The 20,194-nt window shown below is 44.7% G+C and overlaps 1 protein-coding gene across 2 annotated transcripts in view; it reads right to left on the reverse strand.

Annotated features, from left to right (window-relative positions):
* Positions 1-3,717: 3,717 nt before the first annotated feature.
* CHST11 (carbohydrate sulfotransferase 11) overlaps positions 3,718-20,194 on the reverse strand; it is a 152,147-nt gene continuing 135,670 nt past the window's right edge. For both annotated transcript variants that reach the window (XM_042838066.1, XM_042838065.1), the window contains exon 3: positions 3,718-5,185. In XM_042838066.1, the coding sequence (XP_042694000.1) occupies positions 4,337-5,185 (849 nt within the window). In that variant the 3' untranslated portion in view covers positions 3,718-4,336. The remainder of the gene's footprint in view (positions 5,186-20,194) is intronic.

Here is a 20,194-nt window from a genome sequence, read left to right on the forward strand (position 1 = left end):
ATCAGCCCTCATCTTTGTTGGCTTGGAACTTGGGGAGGAAGGGATGCCAGTAGCTGACATTAGCTTTCCTGCTCCAAAGCAGTACACAATTTTGAGTCTTCTGCTGGTCCTACCAAAATAATCCATTGTGAGAAAGCAAAGACTTATGAACAAAATCCCAGCCCTGAAAGCACGAGTCAGAAATAAATCACACAGAGAGGAATTTTCTTTCTTCAATTTAATTGAAGTTACTTAGAAAAATAATCAGGCTTGAATGGCTTTTTAAGGAAAGATTCATGAGCAGTTCACACTTGTGTTGGCAATGTATAATTTAGCTTTTTTCTTTATTAACAGTATATTTAGGTATGAGGAGATACTTTTCTACAACAAGCCTTCTACTGCATACAAATAGGTAAAAAAAAAAAAAAAAATCCAACCCCACATTGATGTTAAATTATTCGTACACATTGTATTGTGCATGCATGTAAGAAAATAACACTCTCTGTAACAAGAGTAATAGTAAGGACAGTCCCTTTTTGTACCTGAAAAGTGCAGCAGACTACAGTGAAACCCTAAGACATCTGGGGTTAATTTCTAAAAGCACTTCAGCTCGTGAATTAGTTCACTTGTCTTATGCAGCGCGTGGTTCAGGCAGTTTGCAAGTTTCTGTGACAATGGGCATGGTACATGAAGAGGCTGAAGGATGGGAGGAGTCAGGTTTATGGGACCCCATGTCCTGGAGCCACCGCTGTGTTTGGATGGGCTGAACTCAGGTGGGCTCCAGGTTAAGGTGTTTGGGGTGAGCGGTGCCAGGGAAGGGGCTGTGGGATGGCTGCTCCTTGGCCCAGGCTCTGAGGGAGCTGGTGGCAGAGGTGGGACTGTCCCTGCTGGTTCCTCTCTTTGTTCACCACTACTTGACCCCAACTGATCACAGAATCATGGAATTGTTAAGGTTGGAAAAGGCCTCTAAGATCACCTAATCCAACCGCCAGCCCACCCTCACCATGCCCACTGACCATGTCCCTCAGTGCCACATCCACACGGGTTCCTGAGTACCTCCAGGGATGGTGACTCCACCATTTCCCTGGGTAGTACCTCCTTCCAAAACAGCATCTCCCTAACTGGTCCTTCAGACCTCCTGCACACATCTGTGGTTTGAATTTTGCCTGCTCATCTCTTGGAACCAGCTGTGGCCATAGCAAAACTGAGCTCCAGAAGGAGGTGGCACTTCAGGAGCAGATCAGACCCTCTGCTCCTCCAGCTGGGAGACCCAATGAACATAGGGGGTGAAAGCAGCCCAGTGCCAGGCTCCTCTCTGTAGGAGGTGGCCGCCACCTCACCGTGACAAGGAGTTGTAGTCCTGAGCTTCCTCCTATGTGGGGGCAGGGGAAAGAGATTGTTTTTGGCTCAGTCAGAACAGAACACCCAGTAGTCTGAAAAAAACCTACCCCAGCTAAATTTGTTAACATCTCTGGTCCTCCTTTGACCTGCTGAGGGCTTTGTGTTCAGCAGGCAGGATGTGGTCATACCCAGTGCCCCAGTTCTTCATTTAAACAGGAATGTCCAACTCAAAGCACGCCAGAACAGATCTACCATGTTACATTGATTGTAGCTGTTTGGGATTGGGGTTTTCAGAAAGCATGAGGTCTTTAAGTACCTCTCCTGGCTGTGCAGAGGCCATTTCAGGGCCCAGAACCCAGAACCCAGAGGGCTCCGCAGGGTGACCAAGGCCGGCTCCAACAGCGGCAGCCCTCAGAGCTGAACAGGCCTCTTCACCTGCAAACTTCAGAGCTGCCAGCTGGGGTTCTTTTCTCTGTGTCTCCCAATGTGAATGGTGAATGCTAAAGAGAACATTTAAAAACGGATAAAAACACGGTGCTGAGAGCAAAGCAAGTAAGATAAGAAGGGGGACAACGCATCCTGCTTATAACACATTTACTTTCTAAAGTAACTTTTTTCCTAAATCAAAAAATTGAAATCATATTCTGTTGAAATGGAGTAGCTGACAGCTAAGAAAACTGGACAAAATTATTCGCGGCCACAGATACAACACCAAACAAGCACACAAACTGCTTGCAGGATATACTGGGGGAAGGAGAATGTACCCTCATACAGATGTATTATATTTTAACAAACATATACCCACTGAACTACAGCCAAAAGAAAGATGGGGCACACTGAGATAGGCACTTGCAACAGCTCCACGTACTCGAAATGAGACAAAACTGCTTTCAAATAAAGCGCTGCTCATCAAGCAGCACTTGATCAAGTAAAGCGATCAAAAAAGCACTCAGGAATTCAGAGCTGCGGGATCCAGCAGCCAGCGCTCTGCTGGCCATTTGTAGTAATGGGGTTATAAACAGGAGCTGGGCTACAAAAACTGCTGCAGGGTGGGTGAGAGATTCTTTTGGAGGGCATGATAAATATGGCCCGAAGCCTGGGTAAGAGCAAGCACAATTGCAAAAGGAGTTCTGCTGCTGTTTGCTGTGTTCATTCATTCATCACTGAGATCCACTCAGTGACTTGTTTTTGCAAAATCAGACAGACCTGTGTCACTTCTTTAACCATGTGGTGTCCTGGGGGCTGTGTAACTCAGCAGCCATCATCAGCTGCTGTGCAGGGCGCCTGCCAGGCTCTGGCTCCAGCTGAGTTTACCTAAATCTGCTTTTCTTTTTGGAAGTGTTGGGTGTGATTAAAGAAGACAGACATGCAGACAGTGCAAACCCCCACTGTAACAAATGACCTTAGAACAGATTTTAGGTTCCCATAAATGTCTCGACTAAAACCTCTGCCAGTTGCTTCTCTTTTGTTCTCTGAACAAAACCCCATGCAAACAAAGCCTTGCAAAATCAAACCTACCCCTTGTCTCTAGGAGAGCTCTAGTTTGCCTGGTGGTGTGGACAAAGGTTGCAGCCCTGAGGACCAAGCAGCATGCTGCTGGCCCATGTCACTGGAAGAAAGCCTCTCCTTCCTGCTCCAAACACCTGTTGTTGGCTCCAAACCAGATCCCAGCCCTGCTCCTATTGCCCTCATAGCCACACATCTCACTGGCATTGCATTAAAGCAAGCGAAACAACCACCACAGAGATGTTCACCTTAGATAAGAAGGCCATGTTCTAACACTGGACCTGATTTAGACAAAATATTGACCGATGGGAAACTAGAAACACTCCTGTCAATTCATCCCTGTCGTATTCAGTGACAGCTGAAAAATGAAGATTCTCCTTTTCCCCATAGGAAAAAGCCATGAAACCAGCATGTCAGAAGCTTGGAGACCTATTTTATTGCCCTGCTTAGAGATCAACACAAAGATGACTTTCTGATTTTTTAAATAACATGCCTGCATTCTTTCCAGCAACATGTCATGACTGGTGGCTCCTGAGCATGTTAGCCAATTCTGGTTGCCCGTCTTAAGATCAAGGAGGAGGCACGACTTCTAGAGGCTGGAGCTCCCTAAATCCCCCATCTTGGATATGAATTAAGTGAACGCCAGTTGCTTTGGGCACTCAAATATCTCCACGATCACATTCAAAGTGACAATTTTTCAGATGGAGCCATCTGCAAATCCGCATTCATTTGGGTGGGCAGCCTTCAAATTACGAGACAATGGGACTCATCATAGTCTTGATAAAAGGATTAAGTCCAGATTTTTTTAAAAAAAGTTCATGGTTTCTCTTCCTAAGGACTACATTCACATTTCTTGTAATCGAGGGTTTAGAGATCAGTTTAGAGATCATGTATCTATGAAAATCAGTTTTATTTTTCCCTTTCAGGGATAGAAAGACAGCTTTATAGTATGTTTAAGTGCAGTATCACTTCCTAAAGTAATTATTTCCATCATTATTCTCAAGGTATGTGGTATCAAGAACCACTCCTGTATTTACCTGCATGAAAGGCTAACAGAAAAATATTACTATCCAGAGAAAAGCTCAACAGAAGAATAAAACCAAATTCCTTTCGTCCAAATGTTATCTTACCTCTGTTGCTACAGTAAATCCTCCCAAGAGACCATGTTTTAAATAAGTATAAATAATATTAATTAGAATTTGAGGAACGCAAGATCAATGAAATTCACCAAAACACAATTAATGTTTTTTTTTCAATAGCGTAGCAGTATTATTCCTTTCTACGTCTAGATCATCACAATCCTGTTACCCTGCAAAGAGAGCTGTCCTTTCTTACAGTTGATTTAAATAATTTTGACTGTGCTGCTCGCAGCATCATTCAAAAAACAAACAAAAAAAAAAGAAAGAAAATTATTAATTTACAAAATAACCCACTCTCCATATTTATTATGACAAATAAAAATCTTAAATAAAACAGGCTTTCTCTCCCCTCTCTCCCCCCAACCCGTCCCTCATTCCAATTTCAGGTAGCTTGGCACTGAGTAATTGAACATTAAAAAATCAAGTTTGTAGACTTCATACAGCTGCGTTTGGTGCTCCGAGCTGATGTTCTGGAAGAACTCTGTGGTCATTTCATCAGTAGTTCTCGTTGACTTTGCATAGGTGGGGAACTTCAGGTAGTTGCCGACTCCTGCGAGCTGGAGAATGTAATTCGAATCCTCTTCGAGCGTTTCGTATTTTCCTATGAGGTCATAGTGAATGTGGCAGGGGTGGCAGAGAGAGTACACAGTCTGCCAGTGCTCGTTGAAGGGCTCTTCTCTTTGGGTGTGCGGGTCGATGAGATAGGCCACGAACTCTTCAAATTTCACATCGTCGCCTTTACGCAGAGCTTCCTGGGTCGCATTCTTCCTCTGGCGCCTCACGATTTTGGTGCCGTAGCGCTTGTGGAAGGAAGTGTTGTACTTCTGGGTGAACTTGTTCCTGTAGGCCGACACCAGTCTCTCAAAAGGCTCACGAACAAAGAGGAACTTCATGTAGTTTTTCAAGCGGTGGTTGATCTCTGGGATGCTGTACTGGTTGAGGGTCTTCAGGTTTGAAGACACGTGGGCTTCGTTGGCCGGGATTTCCATTGGATCGCTGTATTTGCCTCTTCCCGTCAAAACCATCATCACTCTCTTCCAGTTTGTGCAGGCCACTTTAGGGACGTAGCAATAGATCATTTCATGATCTTCATCCACCACCAGGTGCTTGAGATCGTTGGGTGTCAGCACACGGCGCTTCCTGCTCAATACACTGTTTGCTCGGCACGTGTCTGTCACTTGGTCTCGTCTAATCTGATGGAGAATGGCTGTGTTGGACAACTGCAAGGAAAGCATATGAACCAGTAAGTCAGGCACGTTGGAAGCTTACTACCTTTTTACTTACTATGCAATTCAGAGAAAAGTACATTAGTGCCTGTAGAAACTTAAAAGAGTTCACTATGAGGATGAGTGGAAATGTTCCTAGACAAGAAGATAGAGGAGCCTTTTTTGCCTCCGAATTTCTTGACAAGAGCTGCTTAAGTGCTGTTCACATTGTTCAGGGTTTTGCTTTGAAGCCAATGCAAAGGAGCACAGGCGCTTACACATCCTGGTGGCAAATATATTTACACAAAACTCGCAGCCTGCGTTGCCATCACCGCTTTTCTGAGCCCTGAAAAATCAATGCCCAGTTCACAATCCCTCCTCCTGCTACAGCAAGCACTGACTTTCTGCTGCTGAGATGGGGTTGGAGTACACCAGATCTGGAAAGTTTGTCAAAATGAAAACTGTGTATGGTTTTGTTGCTGATTTCTTTTATTCTGGAGAATTAATAATCTCAGCTTGTTTGTTGGCTATGACCTTGGCAAAAGACATGAAGCCAATGGAGACTCCTGCTGGTCCCTATGGGAAACGTTCACACAGACATTTCCTGAAGAGCAGGGAGAATATTAGCCATAAATCTGCCTCTCTGCTTAAGTCAGACTGACAGAAAGAAAGAGCACATGGCCTTCTAACACACACTGCACCATCTTCACCCACAGCCCTTTATTATTTTGTTAATAGCTCCCTAATTTTCTACTATTATTGCTACTGGATGCTTTGGAGAGGCTGTAATCTGTCTTCAGGGGAGCCCACAGGGCCCACTGGGCTGCTGCACAGCAGCCACCAGCTACCACACTCGGTACAGCATGATTTTCTCCTGTAATGAACCCCCTGGGAAACAGGGACTGTTAGCCCAGGCAAAGGACAACGCTGACACGGGGCTCCTACCTTTGGTTATTCAGAGCTACCTGAGGTGTCCCAGCATGGGCCCATGTTTTGCTGTGCAGATTGCCCTCGCTGCTATAAATGCCTTTTTACATATTCTAAATGAATTTTATCACAGCAGCAGGAGAAAGGTTTTGGTAATGGCATTTACATTTACTTAATAATGCTTACCTATGGATTTCAAAGAGCCTTATGCACAGTAATTAGTTTAGCCTCAAAGCCAAGTATTAATGCAAGTGCTGACCTTCCAGTCTGATAGGCAAAAGATGTGAGATGACTTCTTGAACGCTGACTCTTTCAAATATATTCATCTAATGCCTTCTAGGCAGGTCAACATGAATCACAGGATCCTACAGGGAAGCAGCTGAGGCAGTGCATCTCCTGGGGGCAGGGGTTGGCCTCTGAGCAAGTACTAAGCCTTCCCCTCCCCTGTGTAATACCCTGGACAAGTGGCTCCATCTCTGCTTTCAATACCAGTAGTCCCAATTTAAGGAAAAAGGTCAACAACCAGGTTCATAATGGAGTTTAGAGGCAAAAAACAGCACACAACAAGATCCCCCCAAAACACCTTAGTGACAGAAAAATGGACCTAAACCAAACGTAGGACATCTGAGCTTTGAAATGAAAGAAGACAGAACTGCTACTTTTATGGGCAAACCCTAAAAGCCCAGATTCATCCACCCACAGGCAACGAAAACTTTTCAACACTTCAGTAGCCAACACTCTTCTCCTCTCTGTGCTGCACAGGGATGTTCTCAAGGGACAGGACACACCAAAGGCACCTCAAATTTGAACAGGAGGATTTTTCCTTCAGGCCAGCACGTATGTGTTTAGCCTGGGACCTCTATATTTTGCACACTGCCAACCACCACTTTTCTTGGATTCCTTGAGACCTTCCACATTTCATCTCTTTAGTCCCTTGTTCAGCAAAATGTTGGCTAATGGTTGAAACATGCAGTAGCCCAGTGAGTCCTTCATTCAGCTTGGCTCAGCTTTTGTGCGTGTGTGGTAACCCCCTGAACACTTTCCAGGTGAATTTCAAGGGCAGTTTTGTGTTGGAGTCCAAGAGAGAAGACCAGTGTGAAACACACTTCACGTTTCCTAGGGAAATGACTGCTCAGGAGTTTCCAAAGTAAGACATTAGAAAGCAGTTGTCACGGACCACACAGATTTTTGGAGAAAATCCCCCTTTCATTAGGAAAAAAAAAAAAAAAAAGATCACCATTTCAATCTGCTATCCTCAAAGAGATGCAGAACAAGCAGCCAGCTCTGCACTGGTTTGTTACCAGGGAATAATTTACAAAGCACTAAACAAAATCCTGTGTGAAAGTAGAGACCTACAAATTGTCTACAGACTGATAAAATGCCCAAATCTCTCTCCTCCTGTAGATTATCTGTCATCATCATATATAGCACAGCACTACTGTTTGCCTCTGGTTTCAGTGTAAAAATAAGAGAAGCCTGTAGATACTGCTACATTACAATATGTTAATGCACTGTCCTTGTTGGTCTTGGGATAAACACAGAATTAAGTGGATGAGATCCCACGACCTGTGTTAGATAGGTCAGACTTGATAATCTAATGGCTGCTTTTGCCCCTAATCTATGGATGAGTCCTTGTGGAGCTTTGCTTTGCTCCTGATTTCATTCCAACATCAATAGGCTAAGCACTTCCTCTCCACCCATTAACATTAATGAGATTTTCAGGCATTCAGAATAAGGAGAAGAATGCAGCCTTACCATTTGCAATTGCAAATGAGCTTGTGCTGCATTAAATTCACTTAAAAGACAGTGCTTGTGCATTTGGAAGTGGTACTTGCCTCCCACTGTTAGCACAGAAGAAATGTGATGAAATGGCACCGAAGTGGTCAGCTACATTAAACACACACAAGCACCCTGAGGCCAGTTCTGCACCTGCTCCAGCCTGACTGGCAGCACGCAACACTCAAATAGCAACGTAATGATGAAGAGGCATTGCCTTCTTCTCATAAACTGCAGTACCACTTGCTATGGCTGACGGATGAGGAACCATGTAGGAAATACGGCTTTGAAAGCTCCACTTTATTCTTTTTCCCAGATTTCAGTGTGTTGTGCGGTGTAACAATCCCAGCCCTCCCAATGAAGGTGACAATCCCGCAGTCTTATTCTCACTGAACATGCTCTCAGCTATTGAAAGGAAAACATCCCTTAGAGATTTCAGAAGGTAGAGACAAGAAAACCCAAGGGACAGCTTTGTCGACCTCCACGGATGGCAAAGGACAAGTCAAACCCCTTAGGGTCATGGACGCTCATCCCTCAGAGTTGTAAACTCGGCTGAGTCCTGACAGCCGGATGCTATCCATCGTCCCTGCTGATCCCTCAGTTCAACAAGCCACAGCAATGGCTTAAATCCACCCTGCTTTGGGAGAGGGCTCTCTGTTCAGTGAGGGCCAGGTTCTCTCACAGCAGTGTGGGGGGCAGTGGGAGAGGCAGTGCCCCCTGCCCACCAACAGCTCTGTGTGGCCTTCAGCTGGGCTTTGAGGGGCTTGGGAAGGTGTCTGACAGAAGAAGCCGCTCTGCCCTGAAAGGACTGATAGCAACTGAGTTAGACAGGGAAGCAACACAAGCAGTGGGAGACTCCTAAGCTCAGCAACACTTAAAAGACAAAAAAAAGCAGTCTGCTGACACTGACACCAGAAGCTTCTCACCTCCATCAGTCTCAAACTGACGCAATGGAAGAACACTCAGTCCAGCATGCCTTGTAAGTGTGGGTGCCTCGTGCACACAGAGCTCTGACTGTGACCGTCCCCAGTTCCAGCAGGAGGTCAGGCCGTGGCACTGGCCGCCATTTAGGGCTGTCCCTCCATAGTGCACTAGAGAACAGGCTGCCAGAGAACACACATACGTGTGCCGGCCACCGGACAGCCTTCAGCCCTGGCACACAGAGGTTATTCCAGGTAAATCACAGTAATGAGAGGGGAGGCATTTCTTTCTGACTGCTTAGGCACAGCAGGCTAAAATAATCTTTAATGGCCTTTCCAAGCCAGACGGTCAAACAGCATGTTCAGATTTAAACACAGGACATTTTTAATTATAATTTCTTTAAACTGAGCAGAGTAGTGTACTGCAGCTCAGGAGCACAGATCAACTGAATTGCCTGCACTGAAAGCACTTTTTGAATGGAAAAACAGGAACACCAATCTGTCACTCAAAAAATCCTGCCCAAAAACCCAGCACACATTTTATTAAGCTAACCTCTCTGTATAAAATGAGCATGCAAAGAAGTATCCCTTCAAAGTGCTAAAAGGCAAGGGTTTATTTGTTCCCATTGCACTGCCTGCAGCTGCAGCTTGCTGCCTGCTGTAAGTAGGCTCACAAATCATTGATGCTGGAAGCACTAACATGACATTGGGCATGGCAGACTGACGGGCCAAAGTATCTGAATAAGTTTAAAGAAGTGGATCAGATAGGATAAATATTGCGACAGGGATTTGCAGACCCATGCCCTGCTATATTGCCATTTTTTTCTCTTCAGTTTTGTATTAACAAAGCTTTTGCAGCTGCTCAGTTACATGCATGCTTGAGGTTTGACTTCTGTCCTGTGCTAGAACTATGCAAGTTGCTGAGCATTCCAGTTATCTGTGCTTTCAAGCAGCTACCAAATTTAAGAGCATCTCCACTGCACTGGGAGTTGTGCCTATCCAGCAGCACTGGATGCTTAAGCTTAGCATGAACCAGAGCTTATCTCCACCAACATCTTAAGAAGGTGAGCAGAGCAGACCCATAATCCACTGAAAGCAAGATCTTAAAGTGAGAAGTGTCAAGCAGACCAACTATAGGTGGCACTAACAGTCCTGCTTATGTGACATCTACAGCCACTACAAATTCACTTGTCTGAAGGCTCTCAAACACTAACAGCTCTCATTCCTCCTGCCCATCAACCACACCACCTGAATTTCAGCAGGTGCTTAGGATTTACTACGTAAAATATTTCTTGGTATTTATATTTTCCCAAATGTTTACAGGTATTTTTATTTTTAGTATGATGCTACATATAAGCACATTTCCTCTCTTATTCTCACACAAAAGACATGAATATCACTGCTGCCATCTCGATGCATTGCCTTAAAGTTACAAACATATTTTAGACATCATTTTAGAGGTTGTCTTTTAAAGTTGAGTTCACAACCGCCATACTTGGTATGCATGCATTCTTTCACCAAGTTCTATACATCTAGTTCAGTTATATGGTCTGATTTTTTGGTGGTCCTGTGCAGAGCCAGGAGTTGGACTTGATGATCCTTATGGGTCCCTTCCAACTTGGCATATTCTGTCACTCTATGATTCTAGATTGTTTTCTCAAGAACACTCATCATTAGATAATAAATGGGAAGGCTTCACACCTCATAGTCCGAACATGAACATAATTATTAATTACTCTTTATACAGATGACAGAAAAGAACAGGCACGTGAATCAATAAAACAAACCTAACAGAATAAGGAAATTTTAGATAAAGAGACTTAATTAAACTGACCTGGGCTGAAAAAAAAGAGGCAATAGGTTTGCAATGTTTCACACATTGATTTATTTGGCATTTCATAGTGTATTATTCTTGATTTAACTTTTTCATAAAAATCTCAGAACTCAAACAACCCTATCAAAACCTCGACCAATATTTGTTCGGAGTCCAATAAAGCAGACTAGAGAGTAGACAATACCTATGGGAGATGGGAACGTTTAACATCACCCCCGAGAACTTGCAGATGGACTGCAATGCTATGAAAATGTCTGTACAGAGTGGCTGAATAGTAAAAGATAAGAAAACTAATATTAACTTACTTAGGAGCATTTGTGCTAAGAAAATGTTAGAGACAAATCGTATCCTCTGAAGAAAAACTCATAAAATATTACAAAGCTGCTTTCTTTTCTCCATTTAATTCATTGAACTTACTGCCCTGCAGAGAAGATAAGGCCAAATAGGCATTTACTTCAAGTAATTCTCTGTATTGCAACTCAAGATAACCATGCTATTTTAAATTCCCACTGTACAGAATACGCTGGAGCTATGAAAAAGGAAAAAAAGGATCAACTGTTTTGAAGGAAAACCATCTTACATAGCAGCTGCTGGCACTGTATTGTTGCAAATCCTTAATACCAAATATAGGTTTGGATTTGGGAAGAAAAGAGTGAGCTTCCTTTAAATGACAATGCCTCCTGTAGCCCTGACCATCTCTGGGAGCCTTTCCATTCCCATTTTATTAGAAATTGTGTGGTGTCAGGGCTCATTCAGAGAGTAGGGGTTGGTGCTGACAAGATGAATGTACACACTTATAAAAGGTCCATTTTGAACAGGAAGATGGAAAAGTTGAAGTGCTGGGGAAGAACAGGTAGAAAGATCGATGGTCTGTCCACCTGGGGTGACTGAACTGTGTGTCCATGGGTACCTTGCAAACATGGGACAGGCAAAATCAAAGTGACTGAGTTGAAGAGAGGAAAGGAATCATTTGGAAGCACAGGGAAGCAAAAAATCTTAGAGCCAGTGTGTTCTTTGGGACATAATGCATAGAAGACAAGCTTGGAACCTCTCACTGTATGTACAAAGAGCACATTGCTGTCATCGTCTCAGTGTTTCAAGGCAGCTGTGGAAAGGGAGGGGGCAAGGGGAATTCAGCAGAGAGCCAATCCGTTTTTCTCTCATGGCCAAACAAGTGGATGAGACCCAGGGCTGGCCCCGACCTGCCGTGACAGATGGGTGACGGCGAGAGCTGCACTGCCATCCTGCAGCACAGTTCTGCCTGGGGCCCGGCCTTGCCACTGTCTCGACAGGGGAGGACAGCACGTGATGGATCTGCCTGCTCCCGGCTCATTCTTAAGTGCTGCCATAAATCACTGCTCGTATTAAAAAGCTGAAAGGTCTGGATGTCTTATGAATTTCATTTTGAAATGAAAACTTTCCAGCCTTTCCCCTCCACTGCACACACACGTGACTGGAGCCCAGCTCCGCCTGTATGTGCAGCCTGGGAGCTCAGCCACGGTCCTGCTAACCTTTCCCAGTCCCCAGGCACAGATGTTCTGTGACAGGGAGAGGGGACCTTGCAGTGGGGTGCAGCAGCATGCCACATCTGAGGGCACAAGGCTGCACTGATGTCCTCCCATCTGAGTGGGAGTCCACGGCCTCTGGCCTCCCCTTGGAGACCCTTCAGTGTGAGCCACAGAGCAGGACAACCCAAGCCCAGGAAGAGCTCATGCACTGTGAACCTCAAGTCCACCATCTGCTGTACTATGCTACTGCATCTCTACTTCGGAGCTACAGATGTGGTTTTTCATCTGAGACCAAGTAAATAAAAGGCATGCCTGGTATATCTGCAAGTGGTGCACCAGGAGGAGCACTGGGCTGGGGTACGGAGTCAGCCAGGGTGGAGCTGGGAGTAGTCCTTGAAAAACAGAGAAGAAACTGCGTCTCAACATAGCTGGCATCCAGGAGACAATGGAAACAGTGACATCTATTTCTGTGTTGCAAAACATTATAGTAGGAGGGGTGAGATAAACTAGGTGGAGCAGGGAAACAGGATGAAGTGGGTAAGTAAATTCATAAATATGTAAAAAAAATCCAGAAGGAGAAAGGGAATAATCTGTTCTCTGCCTTGACTATGTAGTAATAGAGCTAAACAATAGAAACTCATTCTAGATGTGGGAAAAATCCTAATGGAAAGGATAAGGTACGTCTGTGCTGAAACATAGTGAGGTATGTCCAGCATGAGAAACCTCCATGAACCTGCTGGGAAGGTAACAGGAGAGACCGTGACTCTGCCATGTGCACAGGTATCTCTCTGCGACTCCTCCAAATCCTCCCCTTGTATCTCTGGTCTGCAGCTTAGGTGTCACACAGTCAAGTAGAAACACTTATTTTCTTCCCAGCAGGATACCCGCTATTTTAACTGAATACAATTTACTCAGTCTCATGCTAAATCAGAGTAATACATTTCCAATTTTTAACTCAGCGTGCGATGCGCCAATATTGCTCCCAAGCTTTACAAACCCAAATAAGAAAAAAACGGAAGACAGTTGCTGCGTAGTTGGTTTCTTTACATACAACTCAAAGTCTTTAGCAACCCATAGGAGGAGAGGGGCACCACACAACGGCATGTTTAGCTGTGCTAAGCCCACATCCCCCACCGCTGTGTATGGCAGAAACAAGAAGAAAATTTGTCTTGCATCTTCGTTTCTTTTTCCACATATGAAGACCCAAATTAATTCATCTGGAAACAGATTAGAAAAACACCTAAATCCTCTGGATAGCGGATTTTTTAATCTTTAACTACACCACTACAAATTAACATTGAATTTCTTTTGCTTTCTTTTGTGAAGCTCTATTCTGCTCAGATGAAACCTTGCTGCTCCATGAGTACCTTTTTTTGGCCCATTTATCCATGCCGCTCACTACTGCTCACAGAAGGTGACTAACCAGGGCTGCTCTTTCTCCACAGCCTTAATTACAGGAGCTCCAAAGTTCTCACCTTTCTGCCACCATTCTGCCTGCTTGAGAAGACAAAAGATCTCTTCTATTAAAATGCCAGCATCCATCTATAATCTTTATTACAATAGGCTTCCCAGGAAACCGTTCTGCCACAGAATGAAAAATGATTCTGGGTTAATAACACAAAAAGCCTGTTTCATCGAGAGCTTCCTAGCTGTGATTCTTCTATCCTGAGACAAATACCAGCAATTCCAGTCCTGAGGGATGCTCAACCCCAGAAAGCCACCAGCATTCCCTCCAAATCCAGTGCTATCAGGATTAGGCCTACAGAGGGTCCAAAGCAAAAGACTGAAGACGCACTGCAACAAAGGAGGGGGATTTGTTTGCTTCTGCAAGGATTTCTGACTTTTTCTGCTTTAAATCCTGACAAACCTGACAATGTCTGACTTGCCACATTAAGCCCTCTTACATCGGAGTACATGGGCAATACTAAAAGTAACTTTTGCCAGTGGTTAGCACAACAGGAAGGTACAATTATTAGCAAGAAGCCTTGTTATTCTTCCTCATCTCCACAGCTGTGTTTACTGTGATTTCTAAGGATGTCTGTCTCATCTAATAACAGATCCATTTAGGCGCTGCTGTGTTAGCTTACAATGGAAGAACAAATTCTTAGTATGCTGTTTAAATGCCTGGTATTTTTTTAAACATTCCCTCAACTGAAAGAAATGGCACGTAATCTCTTCTTCCCCTTTCTGTTTTTGACTGTTCCGTCTTGTCTCAACCTCCCAAGTCAGCAGAGCAGAAAAGGCCACTCCAAGCTGTTGTTTCCAGGGCCCTTCTCAGCTTGGCCAAGCACGATCTCCTTGCTCCTGCCATGGCTCTTGAGCATGCCAGGTCCCTATCAGTCTCTTCCACGTCTCCTGACAGCTCCCTCTTCACTGCCCTTGTATCCTCATTGCACACCCCTTCGCACATCAAATCCCCACAGCAGGTCCTTGCTGCCCCTGAGGTAACTACAGCACTTGCCGAGGGGATGAAAAGAGCAGGGGGATCCCCCTGTCCCATCCCTTCCTTCCCACCAGCAGCACGGCCAGTCAAGTGGGAGAGCTGCCAGGCTGCAGCCCTGAAGCCCAACCGAGTGAGTTGAAGCATTCAGCTGTGCACACGGTGAGAGGCAAGAGCGTGTGCCTGATGGAAACGTGCCCTTTCCTTCGCAGCAGAGAACAGGGCAGCTTCTGTCCGAGGCACAGGGCTGGTGCTGTTCCTGCTCCTGCATGGGAGAGGGCTGCTCGGTGCCACAGGCTGCCAGCACAGGCAGCCTCCCTTCGGCACAGGTAGCAGACAGCGTCTTGGAGTTACACTGAAATACACTTACAAGGAACCAACAGATACTGCAACTTGATTCTGTCCTGGCTCACTGAATGGAGCTTGTCCTTCTCCACAGCTGCCAGGTGACAAGCGCTCAGGGGTGGGGAAAAGCAACAAATTCACACAGTGCTGGAACAGCTGATACTCCTGAGAGGAGAAGCCAATCTCAATTACAGTTTTCAACTAAGGGTGCTGTCATTTCAAGCTCTGTGCAGTCACTTCCATCCACCAGCTCCATACAAATGGTTCCTTGCCTGGCTCACATGACAGTCTTGAGCACCGCCGAGCCGTTCATCCCACGAGGGATCCTGTGGCACAAACGTCTCCCATAGACAAGCCAGTAATTAACAACAGATTTTTGCCCTTTGAACGTATCATGTTTTGGACAGGATGCATCAGCACAGCTGACTGAGAGATTAACAGTGGCCTTGAAATGTTCTGAACCCTTTTAGCTTTGCATTTCAAATATGAAAGTGATTTTGTGAAAGTCCGCTTAGCCTGTTATTTCTAAATCCCTTCTGGAGGTTAATGGTAGCTGGAGCAGGTCACCATGTGAAGGTCCCATTTGCAAGGACCACATTTAAATGCTTTTGATCTGGCTTTGATCTGCAAGTCTACATCCATTCCCATACTCCATCCCCAAGTGTATTTTCCAGCTAGCACAAGTAGGGAAATCTTACAGAGCCTCTGTTTTTAGAGATCTTCTCTTCCTGCTTCATGACCTAACTTTATCTCTGGCTTTGTTTTGTTTGAAAACAAGCTTCATGCACAAAGCAAAGCATTACATGGGATTCACTGCTCTCAACTCACCATTGCCTTCCTTTTTGCAAGTGCCCGTGGTTACCCCCACATTCAGTCTCTTCCCCCAGACTGCTCTTTGGAAGCAGTCAAGGCCCCCCAAATTTAATGTCACTGTGCACTCTCAGCCCCTTGCTAATGCTATACAGATAATCCTAGTTATTTTAAGGTTAGCCTTAACTGTTCACTCCGCCTGAATTTCTTTTTCACTCACGTTTCACACTGCTGTTTCTCACTCTCTTCAGCTGCTCTCTACTTAACCTGCACAGCGTCTCTATTGCGAGCTGCACTCAGTACCACCAGAGCTGAAGCTGAACTTTCAAACCCATGGAGGGCTGGTAGCAGAGGCAGGAGATGCAAACATTTTCAAAGGAAGGCATAAATGTTAAACAGGATGAGTTAGAGGCTGCTCTGTAAGACACTTAGTAGTTTGGAGATTAAGATAAAGCAGCTACCATACATAGCTAGTTTAAACCTGATGCAGACCATCTGCTCCTATTTCACTTTTAATGATTCATGCTCCCTTGTCTGCAGCTCTAGCGAGAGAAGGACCACCTGAGCAGAGAGAAACTGACAGGTTCCCTTACACCATTTCCAGAAGGAGAAAACACTCGCCAAGTTTAGCTGAGAAAAATGGAACTGCCGAGCAGGCAGCAAGGCTATACAGAGCCTGTGCATAGGCCTAGCGACACTTTCAGTTCCCTCTTTATTTACCCCAGCATTGAAGGCAGGATCAGGCCCTTCTTGTCCTCCCTCCCCTACTTACTTTATCTGGACCAAGTGTGATCACTAAATCTTAGGAACTCGACAGCAGCCTGTTGGAATTACCATGAGATCTCTCTGTTCCCTGCAGTGAGCTGGTGGAGCAGTCCTGAAGGCAACAGATGCGCACATTCAATGGGAATAAATGCTAGTTCCCAAACAAACCTCAGACAAACTGCAGAGGAATGTGCAGGTGCTGGCAGGATGAATAACTCCTCCTGAAGTTGCATCTGGAACTGCTAATGCAGCCTGAGGTCTGGGATAAAAATAATACTTATCTGGTCTTCTGCTGTCTGCAAACTTCAAAGCACACTGCATTATCCTTGCTTTCCAGATGTGAGAACCAAACCACTGAGAACTGGTCTGGAGTTACTGTATTTTTCTACCCTTTTCACAGAGTCAGCCTTATCCTCCCAGGAACCCTCCAGACAACCCTTCCCTGCCCAGGTACAGCAGAAGCCCATGGGAAGCAGCTAGGTTTGAGGCATAGAAACCCACTGCTATCAGCATGTCCCATTTTCTGTTATTCCGCATATTTTGAGGTATTTTGAGATGAGGATGGGGAAGGAGAATGGAGAACTGGTTCTTTTTCAGCTCTGGTTCCCAGTACTTCTCTGGAAGAATTTCAGGACAAGTTCTCTCTTTAAATATTTGTCCTCCCTCAAGTTTCTAGTCCTCTCAGTTACATAAAGGTCAAAGGATTAAAGGGTAGTCTCAACATTCAGGCTGAGAAATTGTGGCACTAAAGAATTCTGGTATCAGCAGATCACAAGTATTCAAAATGTTTGGTTTAGATTTGCACGTTCCCCCTCGTTATGCCTTCCCTAACCAATACTGATGAGATTCACCATTGGGTGTAACTTCTGTATCAAGTTGGTGTTTATGAGAAATTAGCAGCACGCAATTAGCACTGCCTTTTGTGAAGGCATACAGTAGCAACACACACAGCAAAACAACTATTGGATACAACACAGAAATCTAATGCAATGTCATCAGAACTCAGCATGATCAGAGCTCTCCAAGATGTTGTACCAACTCACAGAAGTCCAAGCAAAGAAAGGAAGCACACTGATTTGGCTTTTGACAGTATGAGTTTGCCGTACACTTAAAAATAACCGGTATGTTATTGAAAAAAAATACAGTTCGTGGATAAATAAGGGACATGGCTGGAAATAGGAGGAGGCACTTTTTTTTCTGGCAAAGTACTATGTTCACTGCAAGCAAGAGAGAGACTTGGGAAGCAGTTTATCTCAAGTATCTGTGCAGTATTAAGCCAAAACAGTACAGTTTGGAGAAGCAGCACTTCTAGTTAGAAGTGCTAGAAGAAGCTAGTTAGTGGGTATAGCTTAAATGAAGTACTGTAACTCAGGCTACAAGCTTTAACCTACCATAATGTACTTGCTGCATTAAAAACAACCAGAAACATGGTAGAGAAGGTGAAAGGAGGCCTGAAGGAAGAAAAGTGGTTTAAGCAATCCGAAGGGAAATAAAAATATCCACTAGCAATATCACAGGCTGCCTGGGAGCAGCTCCTTGGGTTTAACTGGCATCTGGTACCTCAACATCGGCACAGAGAAGAATGACCGCCCTACAATGCTTGCCTGTGTAACACAGTAACAAAAATTGGTAGACAGATTTTTAAAACATTAAACCCCCCTCCAAGGGAGCAGGAGAATGAGACTCTGGCTGCGGTACCAGAAAGTGAAGGAGAAATAACACGCAGAAGAAAAAGGCCAGCTGCAGCAAAAATACTGTTCCTACTTCTCTAGGCTGCAGGGTTGCTTCAGAGAAGTTCTTGCTTTTGATGGCAGAGTATGACATCTCTGTGGGACAAGGAAGGAAAGAAAAACAGAAAAGCCTGTGATAGACAAAAGCTACTAAACACGAGAGACTGTCAGGGGAATTAATATTTATGAAATGCAAAAAAAGATTGTGGTAAAGAATGAGATAACACAACCTAATAAAAGCAGAGCTCTTGTGGATTAAAGAGAAGATATGGAGACTGCAATCTGGTTCTGTACTATCAAGAAACAAATTCCCCTCTGTGTTCAGGCAATGTCAAAAGAAAAAAAAATATACAAAAGCCCGATCCAAAAGTCAATGAAGCGAACAGAAAATTTCCCCCTGGATTCTAGAAAATTCCGTTTTGATCCTTTGGGAATTTCTGATCCTGTTAAGAATTGGAACCAGCCTCTACAGACATCCCACTGCTCATCCAGAGGCACAGAGAAATGCTACAGATCCAAAGGTTTACTGCCAGAAGTTAACAGCTTCTCTGCTCAGAAGCATCCCAAGTCCTGCCATGGGTCACTGGGGGCACGTTACCTGCAGCGCTACGGAGACAATTATTTTTGAAACTGCATACAGGAGATACTCCACTAATGGACTTATGGAGCCTTTGAGAATCTTTCCCATCACAAGCGTGAGAGAAAAGATGTTTTCACTCTGAAATCCTCCTCCTGCCATGCAGTCAGACTGTACCGTACTCAGTGTACTCTCTAGCCTTCTAATTTTTAAAGCCCAATTGCTTTGGGAGTATGTTTTATAATCCTACTGCATCTCTCTCTTGAGAAGCATTTCTTCTGACACCCGGCTAAAGTTTACATTTCCTTTTTTTTTTTTCCAATTACATATATCCCTGGCCAGAAGATCACGCATGGGGAAATAGGTCAATTCAAGAGGTCTGAATGAAAACCACTGTGACAACCTCAATTCTGTTCTTGTTTCTCTGTGGGTCGATTACTTGGATGAGGTTTTCATTTTAGGTAAGGTTGTTTTTTCATTTCCCGGCATGGTTTGCTCTGGTTTGTGCCCAAGGACTTGCACTAACAAAGTCCCACGGTTCTGTGAAAGGAGTATAAACACAGATGCTAATCATCTGAAAATTTTACCCTTTGCACTGTTTTCTTCTTTAATAGAGCTTCTCAGATAAGGGCCTTCAGACGATGTAATCACAACCTGTCTCCCCAGGCTCAGAGTTACAGAAACCACATTAAACCACTGCATCCCTTCCTCACAAGTATCACATTGGAAAGAGCATTTGCCACGGCGAAGAGCGAGCAAGCCCTCATCCCAAAGTACTTATGCTGCAAGCAGTGGATGCCACAGAGACCCAAACCACTCAGGTACTACTCAGGGGAGCAGTCCTTGGCACCCAGGAGCTGTCCTGATTCGATGGGGTTGCTGATCCCGAAGCAAGGCAGAGCTGGGTTAAGATTGGGATCCCATGGCTGGGTTACAGACCTGTGCAGGTGACTGCTCCTGGCAGCACAGGCTTCTTTCTAGGGAAGAGAGAATGAGTCTCTAGAGAGAAACGACAGGTCATGGTGCAATTCCAGCCTATTAATATCATTCAGAAAGAAAATGACAATCCACATCGGAGTATTAGTAAAAATCAGGTGTCGGAGTGCAGGGAATGTGAATAAAACACTGCATTAAACTACTGCAGTTTTGCTCTACCTCAGAACATAAAATTTATTGAATGGCTCCCAGAAGAGGAGAAAGTGGATCTGGCACTCAGCAATAAAGTCTATAATTAGTTCTGCTTTTTTTTTAATAGAAAATTCACAAACTGTGCTCTACTCCTGACTATTTTTGAGGTGCTGGCTGGGGAATGCTCTCAACCAGCATTGCCATGGGTGGAAGCAGGATGCAACATGCAGGGAGGGCTCTGGGATGCCCAACGCAAGGAGCTCT

Source organism: Centrocercus urophasianus, unplaced genomic scaffold (assembly GCF_019232065.1).
Source record: "Centrocercus urophasianus isolate 14NV4802_14NV808 unplaced genomic scaffold, USGS_Curo_1.0 seq_73, whole genome shotgun sequence".
NCBI lineage: Eukaryota > Metazoa > Chordata > Aves > Galliformes > Phasianidae > Centrocercus > Centrocercus urophasianus.